Source organism: Eurypyga helias, unplaced genomic scaffold (assembly GCF_000690775.1).
Source record: "Eurypyga helias isolate BGI_N326 unplaced genomic scaffold, ASM69077v1 scaffold28222, whole genome shotgun sequence".
In the NCBI taxonomy this organism is placed as follows: Eukaryota; Metazoa; Chordata; class Aves; order Eurypygiformes; family Eurypygidae; genus Eurypyga; species Eurypyga helias.
The window spans coordinates 106-17,500 of record NW_010236989.1 but is presented as its reverse complement, the minus strand read 5'-3'; the positions used below and the strand labels follow the sequence as shown (position 1 = coordinate 17,500).

Here is a 17,395-nt window from a genome sequence, read left to right as displayed (position 1 = left end):
AGAACAGTCAGCAAGCATTAACAGCCAAGGTCAAACTCCCCTATAGTCTTCAGTAAATATAAAGGGAAACACTACATTTGCTTAACTGCAGTGAGGGAGATTTAGATGAGACATTAAAAAACTCTGTTATAACAGTAAAGACAGTTAGTTAAGCACTGGAACAGATGGCCCAGGGAGACTGTGGAGTTGCTATCACCCAAAGTTTTCAGAACAGGTTAGAACAACATCTGTCCGCAATATCACAGGTACAGGTAATTCTGCCTGGAGGTCTAGATAACCTCGTAACATCCTTTCTAGACTTATTCTCTAAGATTCTGTGGAAAAGCAGACAAATTTAGGTAGAAGACTTCAGAAAGTAGAAAGTGCCAGTATACAAAGTATTTCCTACTTACTTCAACAGTTACTATTTACTGGCTTTGGTTGAAACCCTCCCATGACTTACAGTCACTTCTTAAAAGTACAGCTGGTGAAGACAGTATTAAAAACATAAATAAAACCTCATTACCCTCACTGCCTAAATACCTGTGTCTGAGAGGGAATCTGAGGCTCAGATTCCAACTGTTGAACTGGATACATCCATGTCGGCTTTGATTTCCTTGCTGAAACAATGGAGCTGCTGGATGGAAGTGGTGGAATGTTACCTTTACTAGAGGAATATTTGCCATAAATTGCTTCCTTTGAGTTTGGGAAGGTGATGGTGTCTGTATTCTCAGGGTCCACCCTACTACTAATCCCTCCTGTACCGGAAAAAAAAAATTGATCACAGGTTTCATTGTTAAATAAGTGCAATAATGGCATCAAAGTGGTATTCTATCTCCTACCGTTAGGTACCGGCATGCTCCAGTTTGCTCTTCTGTCCATGTGGGTTGCAATTTTTGCGAGTTATCACCAAAAAACATTGAGGAATGTCACCAGATGGCCATAAACTAAACCACGCTAAACAGGTCGCTGTTGTGAAGACTGAGATTAGGCTATAGGAAAACGCATCACAGCTTTAATCGATAATGTTGTAAAGTCTGTAATATGCCAGCCAACATACGCAGGGTATCAATTTCAAAATATTAGCACTGATACTGCAGGTTATTTCATACACAATTTTAGTTTTCAACCACCCCTTTTCATTAGGAGGGCTTTTCACATTTTTGGGATTCCTCCTGAGGCTTACAATAACATTTGCTGTAGACTAACCCCAAGGGTCAGCTCTTCAGATTCAGGGGCTTAGAATTTGAAAGAAGCAGGTAGGAACCTACTGGAATTTCAGAAATTAACAGGGACCAAATCCTCACAGGGATTAAGAAATGTGATTCTCATTCCATGGCAAGACATAAGATAGTAGTGTACATCTTTAGGCATTTAGTATTTTTAAGAATTTGAGTGAGTGCCACTAGACAGCGATGACTGTGAGATAAAACAAGGGCCTGAGCGAAGTTGCAGATGCAACTGATGGTTGTTGTCAATCCTTTGCACTCACCCGCAGCTGACTTCTTGTGCTGCCTGGGAAATTCATGGAAGGGTGCTGCTTTGCATACAACAGGACATGCCTGAAGAGTTGCTGGAGGGACAAGCCTTTGCTGGGGTAGGCTCACAGTACCTACAAGATGACATTACTGAACAACTCATATACATTCCAGCTATGAAAGAAAAAGAATTCGTAACAAGAACGGAAGGATTCAACAAAGGCAGAATCAAATTCTTCCAATTCCAAATCAAAACTTGAAAAGCAGCAGTTTTATTGCTAGATTCTTATCTTTCAATATTCAGTATTTCACCTTCAAGTAAGGTGAACTCTGCCTATAAAAAATGACAAACACATTAAATATCTTGTGATGGTGCTGCTTCTCAGAAGGAAATACGTGCTTATACAATGGCAATTTAACACACAGAATGGATGAGAATTAACTCTTGTAAACCACAATGTCATCATGAATATGGACGGATTGCTAAAGCGGTGACGTGCAGGTCTAGTTAAGATAGAATGGTTAATAACCAGAGATTAATCATGACCGTTTATTTTGACCTTGTTATCGAGTCACACAAGAATCCTCCATCACACACATTTCTTCTTTCCAGTAGGAACTGAACTCTGTGAATTCCAAGATAACGGGCTGGGGGAGGATGATGCTCAACATGCCATACGCTAAGTCCTAAGTTAGTTACCACACGGAGTAAGTAGGTTGAAGTTATCTCTACTCTTTGCAATGTTTGAGATCACAGTTCTTACAGGTTTTGAGGTGCCAGAAAATCTGATTACCAAATACCTGCTGCAAACCACACTGCTTATGTAGCATACATCCGGTGGCAACAGTAGCCAGGTGGGCTTCCGTGACTCACCTCTTGTTGTACCTTCTTCTAACAGGGGTAAGGGAGAATCCACACGGTGAGAGGCAGGCAAACCCCAAAGGCTGCTAACTGTATGACCTTTCACTGTCTTCTGACTACACCTCTAGGAAGAGACAGAATCTTCTTTTAACAAAGAGAAATCCTGGATTTGCAAAGACACGCTTTTCTCCTCCCGCAATAATGAATAATAAATAGTTCTGCTATGAATAGTTTCATTAAGATTTAACAGTGTAACAGTACATGCTACAGTACCACTACTTATGAACATGCTACAGTATTGTCTACTGTCATTACTTTAGTAATTTAAAATAAAAGCTAATTAAATCCAATTGATGTGATGTAACTTCCGCTATGCAAAAATCAGTGTACTAGTTAATAAAGGAATCACAAGAAGTTTAGTCAGTTTTAATGACTGTAGTGTAAACATAGTATTTCTTGACAGAACAGCCTTTGAATTAATATATAAAATGCACACACAGACAAGGTACCAGAAAGAAAAGGAAATACTTTCAAACATGCAAATAATTTTTTGCTGGGAAGAATACCAATGGAATTAAAATATGTGAAAATACTCAGAAATCAGGGAAGAGTAAGTATCACAGATTTCTGAAGTTTCAGGGTTCCTCACGGACATCAGGGAATGACATAGCCTGACAATGTGATGTGGAAACATGTGCCACACCAGCTGTGCTAATGTAGGGATTAAAGCTTCCTCACTGCCCCAATTAACCTGCGCTTGCCTGAAAAGAATGCAACCTGCTGGTTCTAAGTGCCAGGAATTCAAGCAGTGACAAACATCACTTTGGGACAGCGATATCATGTGTCTTACTGTTATGCTTATTATCGCACATATAGAGCATTCCACAGGGAAAAGAATATATTGCCACCGCAGGCTTCAGTATTATAAATACAAAAACTCCGTGTTATCGCCTCACATTTTCTTTTCTCTCTCCAGTATCTTAAGTATCTTCACTTTCTTTCTGACTAGGAATACACGTACTATTCCGTTTGCAATGTGTCTTCTCCTCAAGAAACAGAGCGCTAGATATTCAGTGGGTATAAGCTTTACAGCACATGCAACTTAAAGGCAAGGAGCATCACCGAGATCTCTCACTTGATGACAGTGAACCATCACCACCAGCAAATTGCATTGTTTTCTCTCACCTGCCTGATACCAGAAAAATAAGATAATGATAAACCTAGAGAGACATGAAAGATTCAACTTAAATATACTCAAATGTTTTATGAAACAACAGGAAAACACAACACTAGTTTATCGAACCTTTCTCTGTCAACAGATTTTTGGAAATCTAGATAAAGGTTTCTTAGTTTTAGCAGCTAAATTACCTAGGGATCAGCTCTAACATATGCTGCTCAGAACTCCCTCTGAAACTCCAACTCTCCAGGTTCTCTAGCAGCTTTCATGCTGGGTCCAGGTGACACAAGAAGCGATGAAATTTGAATGAATAGGGTAAATAAGTGCCAGCACACTGGTGTGAGTATCTATTATCAATCTTGAGAAGAAGAAAGGTAGTTGGAGGGGCACAGTGGGTCTCTGAGCAAACATGAAAGCCAGCAAGCAGTTTGGAGAAGGGAAAAGACCTGGGGGCAGCTGAGTTCGGAAAAAGCATTGGGACAGGCTGGACAAAGCCTGGCAGATAGGCTGGAAGCCTGGCAGGGAATCAGGCAGGTAAGACTAGGATATGTTCTGGAAGCAGTGTCAGAAGACAATCACAAGGAACAGAGAGACTGGGGCAAGATAGAAGTGGGAATGGGGGAAACTGGAGCAGACTGGGAAAAAGAAGCAGACAGGTTTGTATGTACATCTCCCTCCCAATTTGGAGGGGACCTCAAGACCCCACAGTCTCATCTTTAGTCAGCAAATAGCCATGAAGCCCAATACAAGTAAGGTCCCACGCTCCTGTGAGTGACAATATGTTAGCAGTTACTCCCTGAGTCCAACGGTTAGGAATTCTTATGGTGGACAGAAGTGTTTGAACCCTGCTGATGAGCTATATGGAAGACAACCTTATGCCATGTGCTGGAGACTTCTTTAATTTGCCTTTTAAAAAATTATTTCATTATGGATGATAAACTACCTTAAAATAATATTAAAGACACAAAATTAGAAAGCAAGGAAATATCGATAGCTCTACAAAATGGGAATAACAGTATTTAACTCTTTTACAGAACACATTGGGCCTTCCTGGTTTAAAATACTAGGTTTTAATGGCTGATTATCGTGCTTGTGTACAGCTTTTAGTATGATAGGATTAGATCATGATTGGGATCTTTGAGCACTATTGTGATAATTAGTGAATAACAGCAACCATCAACTTCATAGAAAGGAACAGGCAATTCTAAAGAACTGCTTATAATCCTAATAGGGAAATGAGATAGATCAACATAAACTATTATAATTTTTCCTCCCAATTTGTATAATAACACTGTCCACGAGAGACATTAGGGAAACAGCAAATGTATATGCTTTATCATAATAGAGAATCTTTCAGAGAAATCACAGGCACTCATTTTAGTTATGGCCATTATGAAGCATTACGCTTTAAGGGATCTAGATGTATGAATCGTCATGTCCTTGTGTTCCAAGAAAATAGCAATAAGCATATAACAAAGATTAACTTGATACCAGCTGGCACATAAGTGGCTTGATACTGAGAAAAGGGAATAATAAACCACACTTTCCTAGTCACTCTCAGCCCCAGCAGTTTGTTGAGGACACAACAAAAATACATGAAATGAAAGAAATTTAATTAAACAGTGACTCCTTTTTCAGGCTATTGCTATTTTTTATTACCGGTCAGTTTTATCCTACTTTAAATCCCAGGAGTTTCGTTATGATAAACAGCACTGTGAAACACATGTATTTCGTTTGTGTTCATAGAGATGTAATAAGCTACAAAGAAAAGCAGTTCAGGTGGAGTGTATGAGTTCAAAAGCAGCCTAGAGGTTTTTTGGTTTGGGGTTTTTTTTTCCTAACTGGAGATAGATACTTAATTCTTCTCCCCTGTATCCTGTAATCTCCATCACGCCCATGGCACGTGTTATGTTAAAATAAGGACAGATGCAACTAATGTAATTTAAGCTCTCATTTACACTGCACAGTGCCACTATGATTCACTTCATTACATGGCACAGGCAACTTGAACTATGGAGCTGACCCAAAAGTTACCTGCAAAAATTCCACCCGATCTGTCCACCCTTCTTCTGTGTTCTTTCCTATTTGCTGCATTACCTGCCCTCTCAAAAAGTCCGGTGAGATATCACAGGAAAATTTGACAAAATGCTTCCATCCTTCAGTTATTTTCACTAAAATTAAGCCAACTCAATTAACGATAAGACCTTAAAACCAATAAAACCTAGACTATATGACAAAGCTAAAAGTAAACCTTTTCCTTGCAGTACTTGTTACCATTATTTAGTGATTTAACTTAAGAAGATACTTAAAAGGCACCTCACCTGCTTCCTCTCAGGTAGGACCCAAGCAACCGTTACCTCTACGAGGTGGTTGGAGCCTCGAACATCTTCCTGCATGAGCCACGTCTTCTAGCAAAGCTGTGACGACGATTATGATTCAGCGAATACGCGTTACTGAGGTCAGCACACAGCCTGCTTCGCCATGGGTACAGTTAGAGTTTTATAGGGCTGGCAGGGAGCACGAGCTACAGCCTTCCCAGCCTGATAATATGCTTGGAGTGTGCTGAAAAACTATTTTTTTTTTTTCATTTCAAGCACTTCTGAGTGTAATTAACCTGGGACATGAGAAAAACAATTCTATTACCTTTTCTAAAGTGTTTTTCTCCTGTGGATAAACCTCTCCCACTTGATTTTTTGCTTTTTGCTTCATTTTAAATAGGGCACTTGTTGTACCACCACAGGGATTTTCTGATTAGTTCTCGATTTGCTTTCTTTTTACCTAGACAGCAACATTCAACTACAACCCCTCCTTTTTTAAAATGTGTTTATAAATATGTTTTCCCCCAGTAAAATAATAGAGACTAGTATTAAATACAGAATGAAACCGAGGACCACCATGTTTGAAAACTACAGTTTACCAACTGAAGACCAGATTAGATGTATTTATTTACCAAATCTCACCTCAGAAAACCACAGAGCTTGACAGTAATGGTAGAAAAGGTATGTGTCAGTAATCTATCGCTGCATTATCATCTTCTCCAAACTGCCATCTACCTTCCTATTTTTTATTAGGAAGTTCCTAGAAACATTTGACGTACACAGTTCATAATCCCCATAAAGGGGAGGAGAGCATAGCAAAGTAAAATCAACGGAACTAAGGTCAGTTTTCAATATGCCCAGGAAACTGGCAGGTAAGAGCTTGTAGAAAGCACGTCTAAGGGAAACTGGGACTTTGGTGAACGGTCTGTTCCCCAGATAAAATGTGCTACAGAAACAAGCCCACACTACTCCAGAGGTGAAGCAGGGTAGGAAGGATAGCAAGTTATCAAACTTGATAGATCATGTTCTTCATCGAGCACAACCAAAGAAAAAAGCAGACAGAAAAGAGAAAACAGGCATATTGATGACTGCTTCTCACTTGTTTAAACAGGTAAGACAAAATGAGATGAAAGTAGGAAGAAACAGGGTATTAAAAAGACATAATTAAGCTAATTTTAATTAAATTTGAACAATTTTAAAGACTGGCTATCTTTTTATTCAAGAAGATTTCTGAGTAGGAAAATTATATAGAAAATGAAATTTTGTCCTTCTCATTCTGATTGGCTTAGTCCAGCATTTTACCTACCTAATGATTAATAGTTTCCCTGAGATGTAACACTGAAATATGAATACAGATTATTTCCCTCAGAATTCATCTGCAGAAAATAAAGTCCAGTTTAAACAGAAAGCCCAAAATAAAACCTCCAACATGGAGAACCAAGGCAGCTTCAACAACAGGTCTCATATGTTATTCTTACCTACTCTGGGCTCTTAAAGTTAACAGAGATGGCTCTGAACTGTCAGTTTTCCACGTACTTGGAAAAAATCAAGCTTTACTCCTTTGATGGCCTACGCTAGCTCTCCCAAAAATTTAAATCTATCAAGATTCTGCCATAACAGGTGCAAAAGAGAATAGATGGAGAACTTTGGTGAATCCCACATCTGCTTTTTGAGAAAGGCAACAGAAGCAGCACAGAAGGAAGTAAGAAAGATAATTGCTGGCTTGAACTACAATACATTTTACTTGTGGGCAAGGGGCCAGCTTACACGAGGCAGAACATGCAGGACCGACTTATTGGAATTCAGGGGTGGGCCTCCTTTCTTGTCCGGAGACAGCTGTAAACCAGCAGCCCATAGCATCCCAATCAGGCACTGAGTTTTGTCAAGGAATGCTGATACATACAGGAACAGCTTCAGCAGCTTTGGCTGCACCCCTACCTAGCAAATGACAGTCAATCTCCAATTCCAGATGACAAGAACTGGATAAAAACTTAAAACAAATGGTGACCTTTCAAAAGATTAATTTGTTTACCAACAAAATGTTCTACGTTTGTCATCTGAGATGGGGGTGACCTTCACATTTCCATTTCTAGGTTGAAAGGATGCTGACTGTAGTCATCTGTTAAGTTAACTCTATCTCACCAATTATTTCCTTTTTATTTTTAGTGACAAGAAGATTTTATTAATTCACTGCGCTGGTTATTATGATTACATACCATAGTACAAATGCAACAAGCTTATTTTGAATTACCGGAGTGTAACATCGATTTGTTTAAGTCTCATTCTGCTACCACTGCCAAGTTATGCTTTGACTGTAATTATAGCCATATGCATAACTTTTATAAAAACACAGTCAGGTTTTAAGGACCGAAAGACCTGGTTTTCTTCTCCGACTTCCTTTAGTCACTTGAAATGGAAAGAATTGCCCTGCTTTGCCTTACTTTACAATTTTGGAAACAAATAGACTTTCAGCAATACACATTCATGATTAGCATGATGCAAACCCTGAATAAAGAACAAATAACTGAGGGCATGATCAGAATGGTTGTGCTCAAATAATTTAGCTTAAAAAAAGCTGACCACCACACAGAATCACTGCCATCACCATTAGAGCCACACTATAGACGATGCAACTCATACAGGCTAGAAATCATCACCATATTAAATTCTACCTCATGAATAAATTAAGAGGTTCCTAAGTTTACAGTATAATATACATTTATAAGAAAATAAGGACCAAAAAATGCCAGTATAATTCTATAAAAGAACAGCAGTCCTATGAAAACGAAAGGTAGAGCTGTGAATCTTTTCTACATTGCAGCAGTTCATCAGAATTATTTTTGCTGCAATTCAGATTACTATTTGTGTCGCTAGATAATCCACGGGAAGTATACATACTTAATAATTATCTAGTCATCATTTTTCACTTATTATCCAGATATTGGCTACAAAATTAAGTGATGCCCAGTCTGCCCACGGTGTTTCAAAGAGAATTACAGTCCTCATTTTAGGATAACTACAGAACTTCACAGAGGATGAAGCATTAGTGCTTATCAGACCCAAAAAAGTACAAAAGGGCAATAGTTAATTGTTCTCAGTCTCTGCCATAAAATCCTGCGTCAGCAACTTTATAATACCAAAAGAGCAAGAAAAGAAGACATTTTTCATGAAACAATGAGATCCTTACTAATAATTTTTCACACTACTCAAATGGCAGGATAATAAAAAGTCCATGTAGATTTGTGCTCGACCTCTCCAGTCACCTCAAAACCAGTCTGTTTTTAATCTCATCACATTTTTAAACGCTCAGGTCTCCCGGAAAACTCGGATACTGCCAACTCTTGGAAAAACTGAATGCAGTTAACCAAGCAATTAGTTTTTAATTTGCTTCTGTGAGAGTCCTTTTGCCACTGACTTTTTGGGGGAGATAATCTTTGAACTTATATACATACCTAGGGCCCGTACGCAGGTGCACACGTGTGTGCCCGCATGTGCGCGTACAAATATTGCCCTCTAATGGCTGATCAGTACAAACAGGGTAGGTAGCACCTAACTTAATTCTTGAGGCTCCTTTAATTGATTTTTTTTTTCCAAAACTAAAGACCATATCATTTTAGACCTGCAACTACACATCGATTTATTTTAGTTCCTCTTGGTGATCCAGAACTACCATTCCTGTAAGTGCTAGCTTAGCTCACACTGAACAAAAATGCCTTCATTCACACGCTCAGTAGTGGGTTTTGCAAATCTAATCTCAAAAATTTTTCCCCCAGTGAAGCCAGGCCATTTCAAAACACAGATTGGGTCACAAGGCTTGAAAACTTCTAAGAAGCATTTACTTCAGTAAATGCCATAAATAAATTAGAGCTAGGAAATACCTACTTGTTTCTTTCAGCCCATCTCCCTGCCGTAAACAGCTCCTGAGCAACTGTAAATACGTATCAGAGAGCTTGACTAATTTTCACTAAACGTTTGTAATTTAAGTTGTCTCTGATCAGTATATGTTTCAGTGAGAATGGTAAAACACATGGCGCTCTGCAGTAGTATAATATTCCTCTCTGTGAGTGTTTTAGAGTGGTTCTAAAAAGCTATTAGCCATGATGCTTTTTTCTAATTAACTGTATATCACAGGGTTAGACAAATCACCTCTTAGTCTGGGCAACAGCTTTCAAAAATCATTTTTTATAAGTGGCAGCTCACAACTGTGCCGTTCACCGATTCTGTTTATGTTGTTTAAAACCAAATACCCCAGAATGTCTCACAGCACTAGGCTTGCTGCAAAACGCTTCTACTACATAAATTAAATTGTAGCAGAGCATCCTCACATGAGACCATTTGGCATATTCTGTCATGTGGACCGCAGTGCCGAGCTGAATTTGGGAACATAACTGATCTTTGGAGGGACGCCTGTGCCTATTACGTATTTTTTAAAGCATACTTTGCAGAAAATGTCATCTTCACATTCATTTGTTTATTTAAGAGGAGCAGCAGTTGCAGAAGACAAATCTGGAAGAATCAAAACTTAATCTTACACAACTTGAATGTTCTCAGACCAGAAAGAATAGAGAAGGGTGATTTGATGGATACCAGTCAGTAGAATGTTGTGGAAGTGAACAGTCTGAGCTTGGGCGGATGCGTGTTTTGCATTATGGGAAACACCTTGACTAGAGATAAAAGAAAGGCTGTGCGTCAGAACACCTTGTAGCTTGACTGTGAGGACACTTGGGACATACAAGACACGGAAATATCTCCATATGGAAAGGAAGGACCTGAATCTGTCCCTCACAATGCAAAGTAAGTGCTCCCATCATGGAGCTAAGTAGTAAAACTCAACATTCCCTCACAAACCATGGCAGAAAAATAAGATGTAAATGACACTCACATTCATGTTGTCCCTCTAGGATTCCGATTCTCGTTCAGTGTAACCCCTGTTTTTTTGATTCAGTGACACTGATTCTGTACAATGCCACTGACAGTATTGATTGCATCTCTAAAATAAGGCAATTAAAAAGAGCACCGAAATGAAGTAGAAGCATTTTTCACTCACTCCTGACAATCCTGTTAGCATTTGAAAACAGAATGTATCCTTATCTTTTTAAGAACTGGCTACAGAATGAACTGAAAGCCTATTCTTGTCAGCAAAACCCCTTTTACTTGGTCTTTGGGTCACATCCTAAACTCCAGAAGCTCTAGTTTGCTTATCTTCACTCCCTGATTTTACTGAGATTACTTACCATGCACATTCCCATTTATACTTACCCTTTTGCTGGGCTGGGGTCTTCCTAGCTAAACCTGTTATGCTACGGGTTTGTTTTCCCCAGCACTGTGACTCAAAAAGTTTTGATTGTTACTTATTAAAGTCAAAAAGTCGGAAACCGTGAGGTACTTTCACTTAAAATAAATACTTTATTTAGGTCTGAGATCTATTAACTTAAAAAGTGAAAAGTAATGCATATAATAAGCCCATAAGTTACTTACAGGAGCAGATTTTTTCTTAGATATAAGTGGCAGCCTGGTCTCATAGTTCTGGTGTTTTAAAACAGCTTTATTATTGATGTTCTCTGGGTCAAGCATAATTTTCATATCTTTTTCCACCTGCTGCTGAAATATATAATAGGCATAGTCTTAAAATAACTGCACTAGGACAGAAGTGTTTATAAGCAGGAATTGGCTAACATGTTCATAAATTTGAAAAATGACGATAAAAATTCATGTTATTTGACTATCCACACAGAACTGGGCAAACAATGAAGAAACCTCTTTTGATCAGATGCAAAACTTAGCAAGGCACACAGCTACTATTCACACAGACGCCGGTGCAAAAATTTGTTGAATTAATTCCATTACAAGCTCTGAAATTTCCACACCTTTGAGTTAAATTTTCAGTGGAAAGGACAATCAGGTTTGACTCGCTTGATTAACACAGGCCATTAGTGAATTCCATTGACCTGTGTTACAACAACGGTTCTACACACACCGTATCTGTTGGGAGGGTGTTACACGTGCATCCTTCCCACAGACGGTAACAATCCAATCTGCCTTGGCCATGTCTGCCAGAGACGTTCAGGAATCACCGACCCGATGGACCAGAACAGCTTCTTTGGATCGGTTATGGCCCATTGACTCAATGCAGATCGAGCACTTGCTTAGAAGTAAATGAGGAAATAAAAAATCCTTATAGGAACAGGAATTAAAACACAGCAGTACCTTAATGTACTGTACTCGTCTGCATGGAATGGATTCAACTATTTTGCTAATAAAAATTACTATTATTTAAATCCCGATGGTCAGAAAAACCTTAAAGTTCCTTCTTGGTATAGTAAGTATCTAAATCACATACTCCTATAAAAGCTAGAAGTGCTGCCCTATATTTTCACTAGAGCAGAGGTTTCTTAAGTCAAAAAGCTTCTGATTTATCATAACACATGCTTTAGTTTACACCCAGAGCTGCACCAAGTGCAGTATTACCTCCCAACACTTTTAGGGCAATAACACTGCTAACTAGACTGCATCCAACGGGGTTTATTTATCACCCAACGCCGCATAAGGAATCCTCAGCTGGCAGAGAGCAGTGTATCACCAGAGCTAAGGTGATACGGAGGAGCTGGGAGACTGGCGGTGTACGTGCTTAATTTCCATTACATGGATACGGGAATACAAAAAGCTCCCTTACATTGCAATAGCCAATGAAATATTTATATACCAGATCTCTCTGCTGATACCTCTCTTGTGTAAACATAAAAAAAAGAATTTATGAGACTTCTGGGGTTTTAAAAGCAAAATATACCATAAAAGTAAGAATCATTAGATGTCTATTTGAACAGTTAAACAATTGTATTACTTTGTGAAAGCACTAAAAATGGTTTAATTTATTTATCTGCACAATAGACTCTCTTCTTTTGATAGTAATTACAAGAAGATGTATCAATGAGATGCTCATTTAGATTTAGGTTTGGAATAACAAAAGTTATTATCCAAGCCAATTACTCTTTTAGCCACATGGCTGCACAGAGACAGAAAGTTCCATTTTCACCTCATCAGTGATTTTGTGGTATTTATTTTATTACTATAACACACCCCTGTACAGAAAGGAAACTGTTTGTGCTATTAAACAAGAATTGGGGGAAAACTGAGTACCTTCTCAATTAAAATAGATGGTTTACAGTGGTAAGTCCCCACTCTGACAGTGAAATGATCAGTGCTGGAGTGGCAGATTCCACTCAGAATTCCACAAGAATTAAAATGCTTAATAAAAAACACTGATAAAAGTTACTTTGTCAGCTTAGGTGTATGGCAAGGGACAATGCTACATTTGCAGAAGCTGGAGCAGATGGTATCATGGGTCTCTTCCACCAATATTATCCATTCATCTATATTTTCTAAGTCTTATGTTTATCCAAAGTCTTAAATTTAAGACACCTTGAACCATCTTGATACAGAATAAGAGAGAGGTGAGAATGGCTGGGTGACTAATGCATTATCGCTAATATCATGCTCAAGGAGAACATGATATTAACGATAATATGAAATTATTATATTACATAATATGAAATTATTATTATGCTCAGTTATTAACATGGAGTATACTGGATTATACACAACTGGTTGAGAAGCTCAGTACAGTTAAATGGTTCAATTCTTGTTCTACTTCAACACAAAATCCATTTCAGAGTGGAGGGCATTTCTATCATGTAATAAACCAACAAATCTGATTCATTATGTAATTCTGTTTTGCAGAGGGATGTGGTGCACGGCTTCTAACAGAGTCCAGTTCCGTTATGAATGGACTACATTATATTCATCTTTGAAACAACCCGTATTGTCGGTAACCGCACTCCTTTTCACGTCTAGCTCTTTTATTTGCACATTCTAGAGCCCCCTAGAAACATCTCTTTATTTACACCTATTCATGTTGAGAGAATATTAACTTCTGCTGTGTATTCAGAACGTCACAGGAGGTATCAACTTATAGAAAAAGACAACACAAACTCAAAAAGCAAAGCTGCGCAGCATCGGGTCAGATATCCCAAAAAGCTTAATCGAATATTTTTTTTTAAAGAATTTGAACTTATGCACTCACCAGTTTTGGATAACATTGTCTTTTCAGCCACTGCTACGCAGAGGCTTTACAATTACTGCGTGAGGGAGACACCTCTTTATGTTTCTCAAGACAAAACTCAATTACAACACATAGTAGGGGGAAAAACAGACAAATAACGGGGCAGCGCTTCACAGTTCCTGCTCTGAACTAGATTTGCAGCCTTATCTGACTGCTGCTACAACTCAAATACCGTATGTGTGAGTAAACAATAATTCTAAGCCTATTCTGACACCTGTGGGTAAGCTATTTCCCATATGACAAGTATTGCAGCAATGCATATGTGCAAACAGCATCTGTGCTTATTTGACTCCAACCTTGCTTTATCCTATCTACTACAAACACAACTCATGCTCCATTTCTGCTCCTGCACGGTGTACCACGGACTGCCAAGCACAAAAATGTTACTGCATCAATTATTGATTTCCCTAAAACTGCAAACAGCAAACTAACCAGTTCACTAGTATTTCCTTTGCGTGGAAAGGATTTCTGCAAAACACCAAAGTATGCTTTAAAAAAAAAACCCAAAAATGTTTATAGCTACAAGTAAGGAAAAGACAGGAAATACGGAATTGTAGGTGATAATTTCCCAGCTGGATTTCACAACTATTTAATAATAAAAGCTTTTTGTGTAAGCATACAGAACAGCTGGCAGAACAGCACCGTGTGCCATTCCTTTATAATGGGAAATTAGGGCTAGCTCGTGTGTCACTGGATATGCATTTCCAAGCAGATGCCACAGATATCAGAAATGAAAAGACAGTGAGAAAGTCAAGGCAGGGCAGAGCAGGTGCTCCGCCATAAATTAAGCTCATTGGTGCCCGTGAAGAGTTGAAAGACCATGGATGATACAGAGTTTACAGAGTAGCTGAACCCTGATTTTTTTTCCTCACAACGTAAGTGTATTCATACAGGACAGGGTCAGAATACTGCCTGGAAAAAGTATCAGCAATCCTATTCCACTTTATCCATCAGTGCCAGCGTAAGCATTATTCTAATACTGGTTTATATTGGGACTGCTTTTACAAAGATAATCAGCAATGTAAGCGTTAGGCCACTCATTCTGGTTATATCATTTCAAGTAGCTTTAATCCCTAGCTTCCGTTACAGTCGTCGCGCTACAGGAAGCCTCTTCTTAAGGTTCTCTCTCACTCAGGGCTCCCTTAAATTTAAACAGTAATAACCCAAAATTGTGACAATTTTCAATTTTTCTATTTCAAATCTGTATTTTTCATTGTGACTAAGTACCTTGGTTGTTCTTAAAATATGTTTGAGGAAACCACCTTGAACTCACCCGCCAAAATACACAGCTTAGAATAAAAAAAAGCAAAAATACTTCAGACACAAACATTTTAAGGCTTTAAATTATTTTAAGAGGATTTCATTTATAAAAAAAAGGGGGGGGGGCGGAAATCAGATTTCAAGGAGAGAGCCTATATTTATCATAGAGTTGATTACCCAATACACAAACAGAAGTTATTTCCCAAAATTTGCCATCTTTTATGCAAAAACCAAAGAGAGAACCATCTTCAGTCTCAAACACCACATTTATATCTGTGCTCTTGCTCTTCCAGTATATAGCTACATTTATTTTAGACACATTACTTGCAGAATCACAGTTAAACATACGGTATTTACAGGACTGGGACCTTATAGCAGAATAAACATCTAGTTTTAGGACTCTAACAAAATACTTGTGTGGGGGAAAAAAAAAACCAACAAAAACCAAAAATAAAAGGCTGAATCCTTCTTAACTTCGATTTTATCTGGACTGTGAGACTGAGAAAAGGCTCCTATCTCTAAGCCTGTTTATTCTACTGAGAGATTTTTAACACTTTCAGTCAGAGATGGTGTATTATCAAAAACTGAATCCACGTGGAGTCAGAACATAACATTATGGGATCAAGTGGTAACCTACAAGACATCAGTCTACTCATTTAACGTGGTCTCTCTTAGAATAAGTAGAAAGTTATTTCAGACCTGTGAACCTTGAGACATGCGTAGGGCTGATCTGCTGTATGCCTGGACCGTCATGGGCTCAACAGGTACTCGTGGTAAAATAAGCTGTTTCTGAGAAGCACCAAAATGAAGGCCCCTAATTTAGAAAGAAGCAAACAGTAAGGTTTTAAAAAAATTACTTTGATTTTACTTAATAAACCCATACTGCTGCAATCTGGTTGAATCTGAAAGGCTATATTTTTATTCAAATTTGCGTTTAGCAAAAAAAAAAAAAAATCACAGGAGTTAGCAGAAGATTGCTGTAGCTACTTTGAACTGCATTTACTTCTGTAACTTTTTTTAGCTTAAACAAAATAAAACCAAAATAGCAAATGACCAAAGTAACATCATCTGGGCCAGTATTCCCATTTGCTTCACAAGATTCTGATGCCACAGTGTTTCTGTCTTTCTACCTGCATAGTCTCTGCAATAAAACAGCTGTTGCACTTACCATTTAGGGGGCTCCTTTGAATGTACTTCTTTATTTTCAGTAGAGGAAACAGTTAACACCTGTCCATTTATAACATTTTGATAATTTTCAGCATGTTTCTGTTGGGAGAGGAAAGAATAATTTTTAGGCTATTACAAAGGTAATTTCTTTAACCCAGTTAATTTAGCAATCCAGATCTTCACTTGCCTGAAAAGTTGGTAGGCTTTGTGCTTCTGTTGGACTACATCAGATTTTGGCTAATGGTATGGGGCACAAAACCAGCTGATCTGACAGCCTAAGAAAAGCAGCCATGGTTCTGATCCGTAATGTCTGATGGATGCTATCACTTGTTAATCAGAACGGGATCTTGCAGGATGACAAATGCATTGCCCCATGTACTCTAAGTGAATTACTGACAGAGAACTCAGAAACTGAATTGTCTCCTGGATCTGCTCCATTTTACTTACTCTCAGCCCAAGTTCAGTTCTTTCAGATGCTGCTTCCAGGTCACTAATATCCACAGCTTCTACATTTCCTTTCACAGTGGTATTTTTCACTTTCACTTCAAGCTTGTGAAGGTCTTCTTGAACCTAAAAAGCAAGTTAGGACAAAAATCATACCCATGACCAAAACCCATGGGATTATGTAGCAGGATGTAATCCAAATTAAATTCTTCCTAAATACAGGAACAAGATACATGCAGCCTCCTATACTTGTATACTTTTATAAGTAAGAGAATACAAAGCAAATAACGCTAAAGCCATTGATTGTGGAAAACCCGAAAAAAAGAATTCATTTTAAAACCAATCTTGCAAAGCAATGGCAATAAATTTCAGGACTGACGTCCTTTGCCTAGGAATTCCCTTTCCTTACACATTTCCGACAGCTCTCTTGGCACAAATGCCTTAACTCTGCGGGAATCCCAGGAGTGTTAATGAGGCCCTGAGAAGCAGAGGCAGCCGAAGAGATCGCGTCAGCCCACCTCAAAAACGTGTCTTTACAGTGCGTTAATCAAAAAAGTTCAAGGTCATATTATGCCAAGAATAACAACATCC

The 17,395-nt window shown here is 38.4% G+C and overlaps 1 protein-coding gene across 1 annotated transcript in view; it reads right to left on the bottom strand.

The window, feature by feature from the left end:
- IQCH (IQ motif containing H) overlaps window positions 1-16,930 on the bottom strand; it is a gene marked incomplete at its 5' end in the record, with an annotated part of 64,930 nt that extends 48,000 nt beyond the window's left edge. Inside the window, 7 exons of the mRNA XM_010147313.1 lie at window positions 523-727; window positions 1,468-1,591; window positions 2,332-2,443; window positions 11,293-11,415; window positions 15,893-16,007; window positions 16,362-16,459; window positions 16,808-16,930. Coding sequence (XP_010145615.1) covers window positions 523-727; window positions 1,468-1,591; window positions 2,332-2,443; window positions 11,293-11,415; window positions 15,893-16,007; window positions 16,362-16,459; window positions 16,808-16,930 — 900 coding nt within the window. The remainder of the gene's footprint in view (window positions 1-522; window positions 728-1,467; window positions 1,592-2,331; window positions 2,444-11,292; window positions 11,416-15,892; window positions 16,008-16,361; window positions 16,460-16,807) is intronic.
- Between the last annotated feature and the right edge of the window lie 465 nt (window positions 16,931-17,395).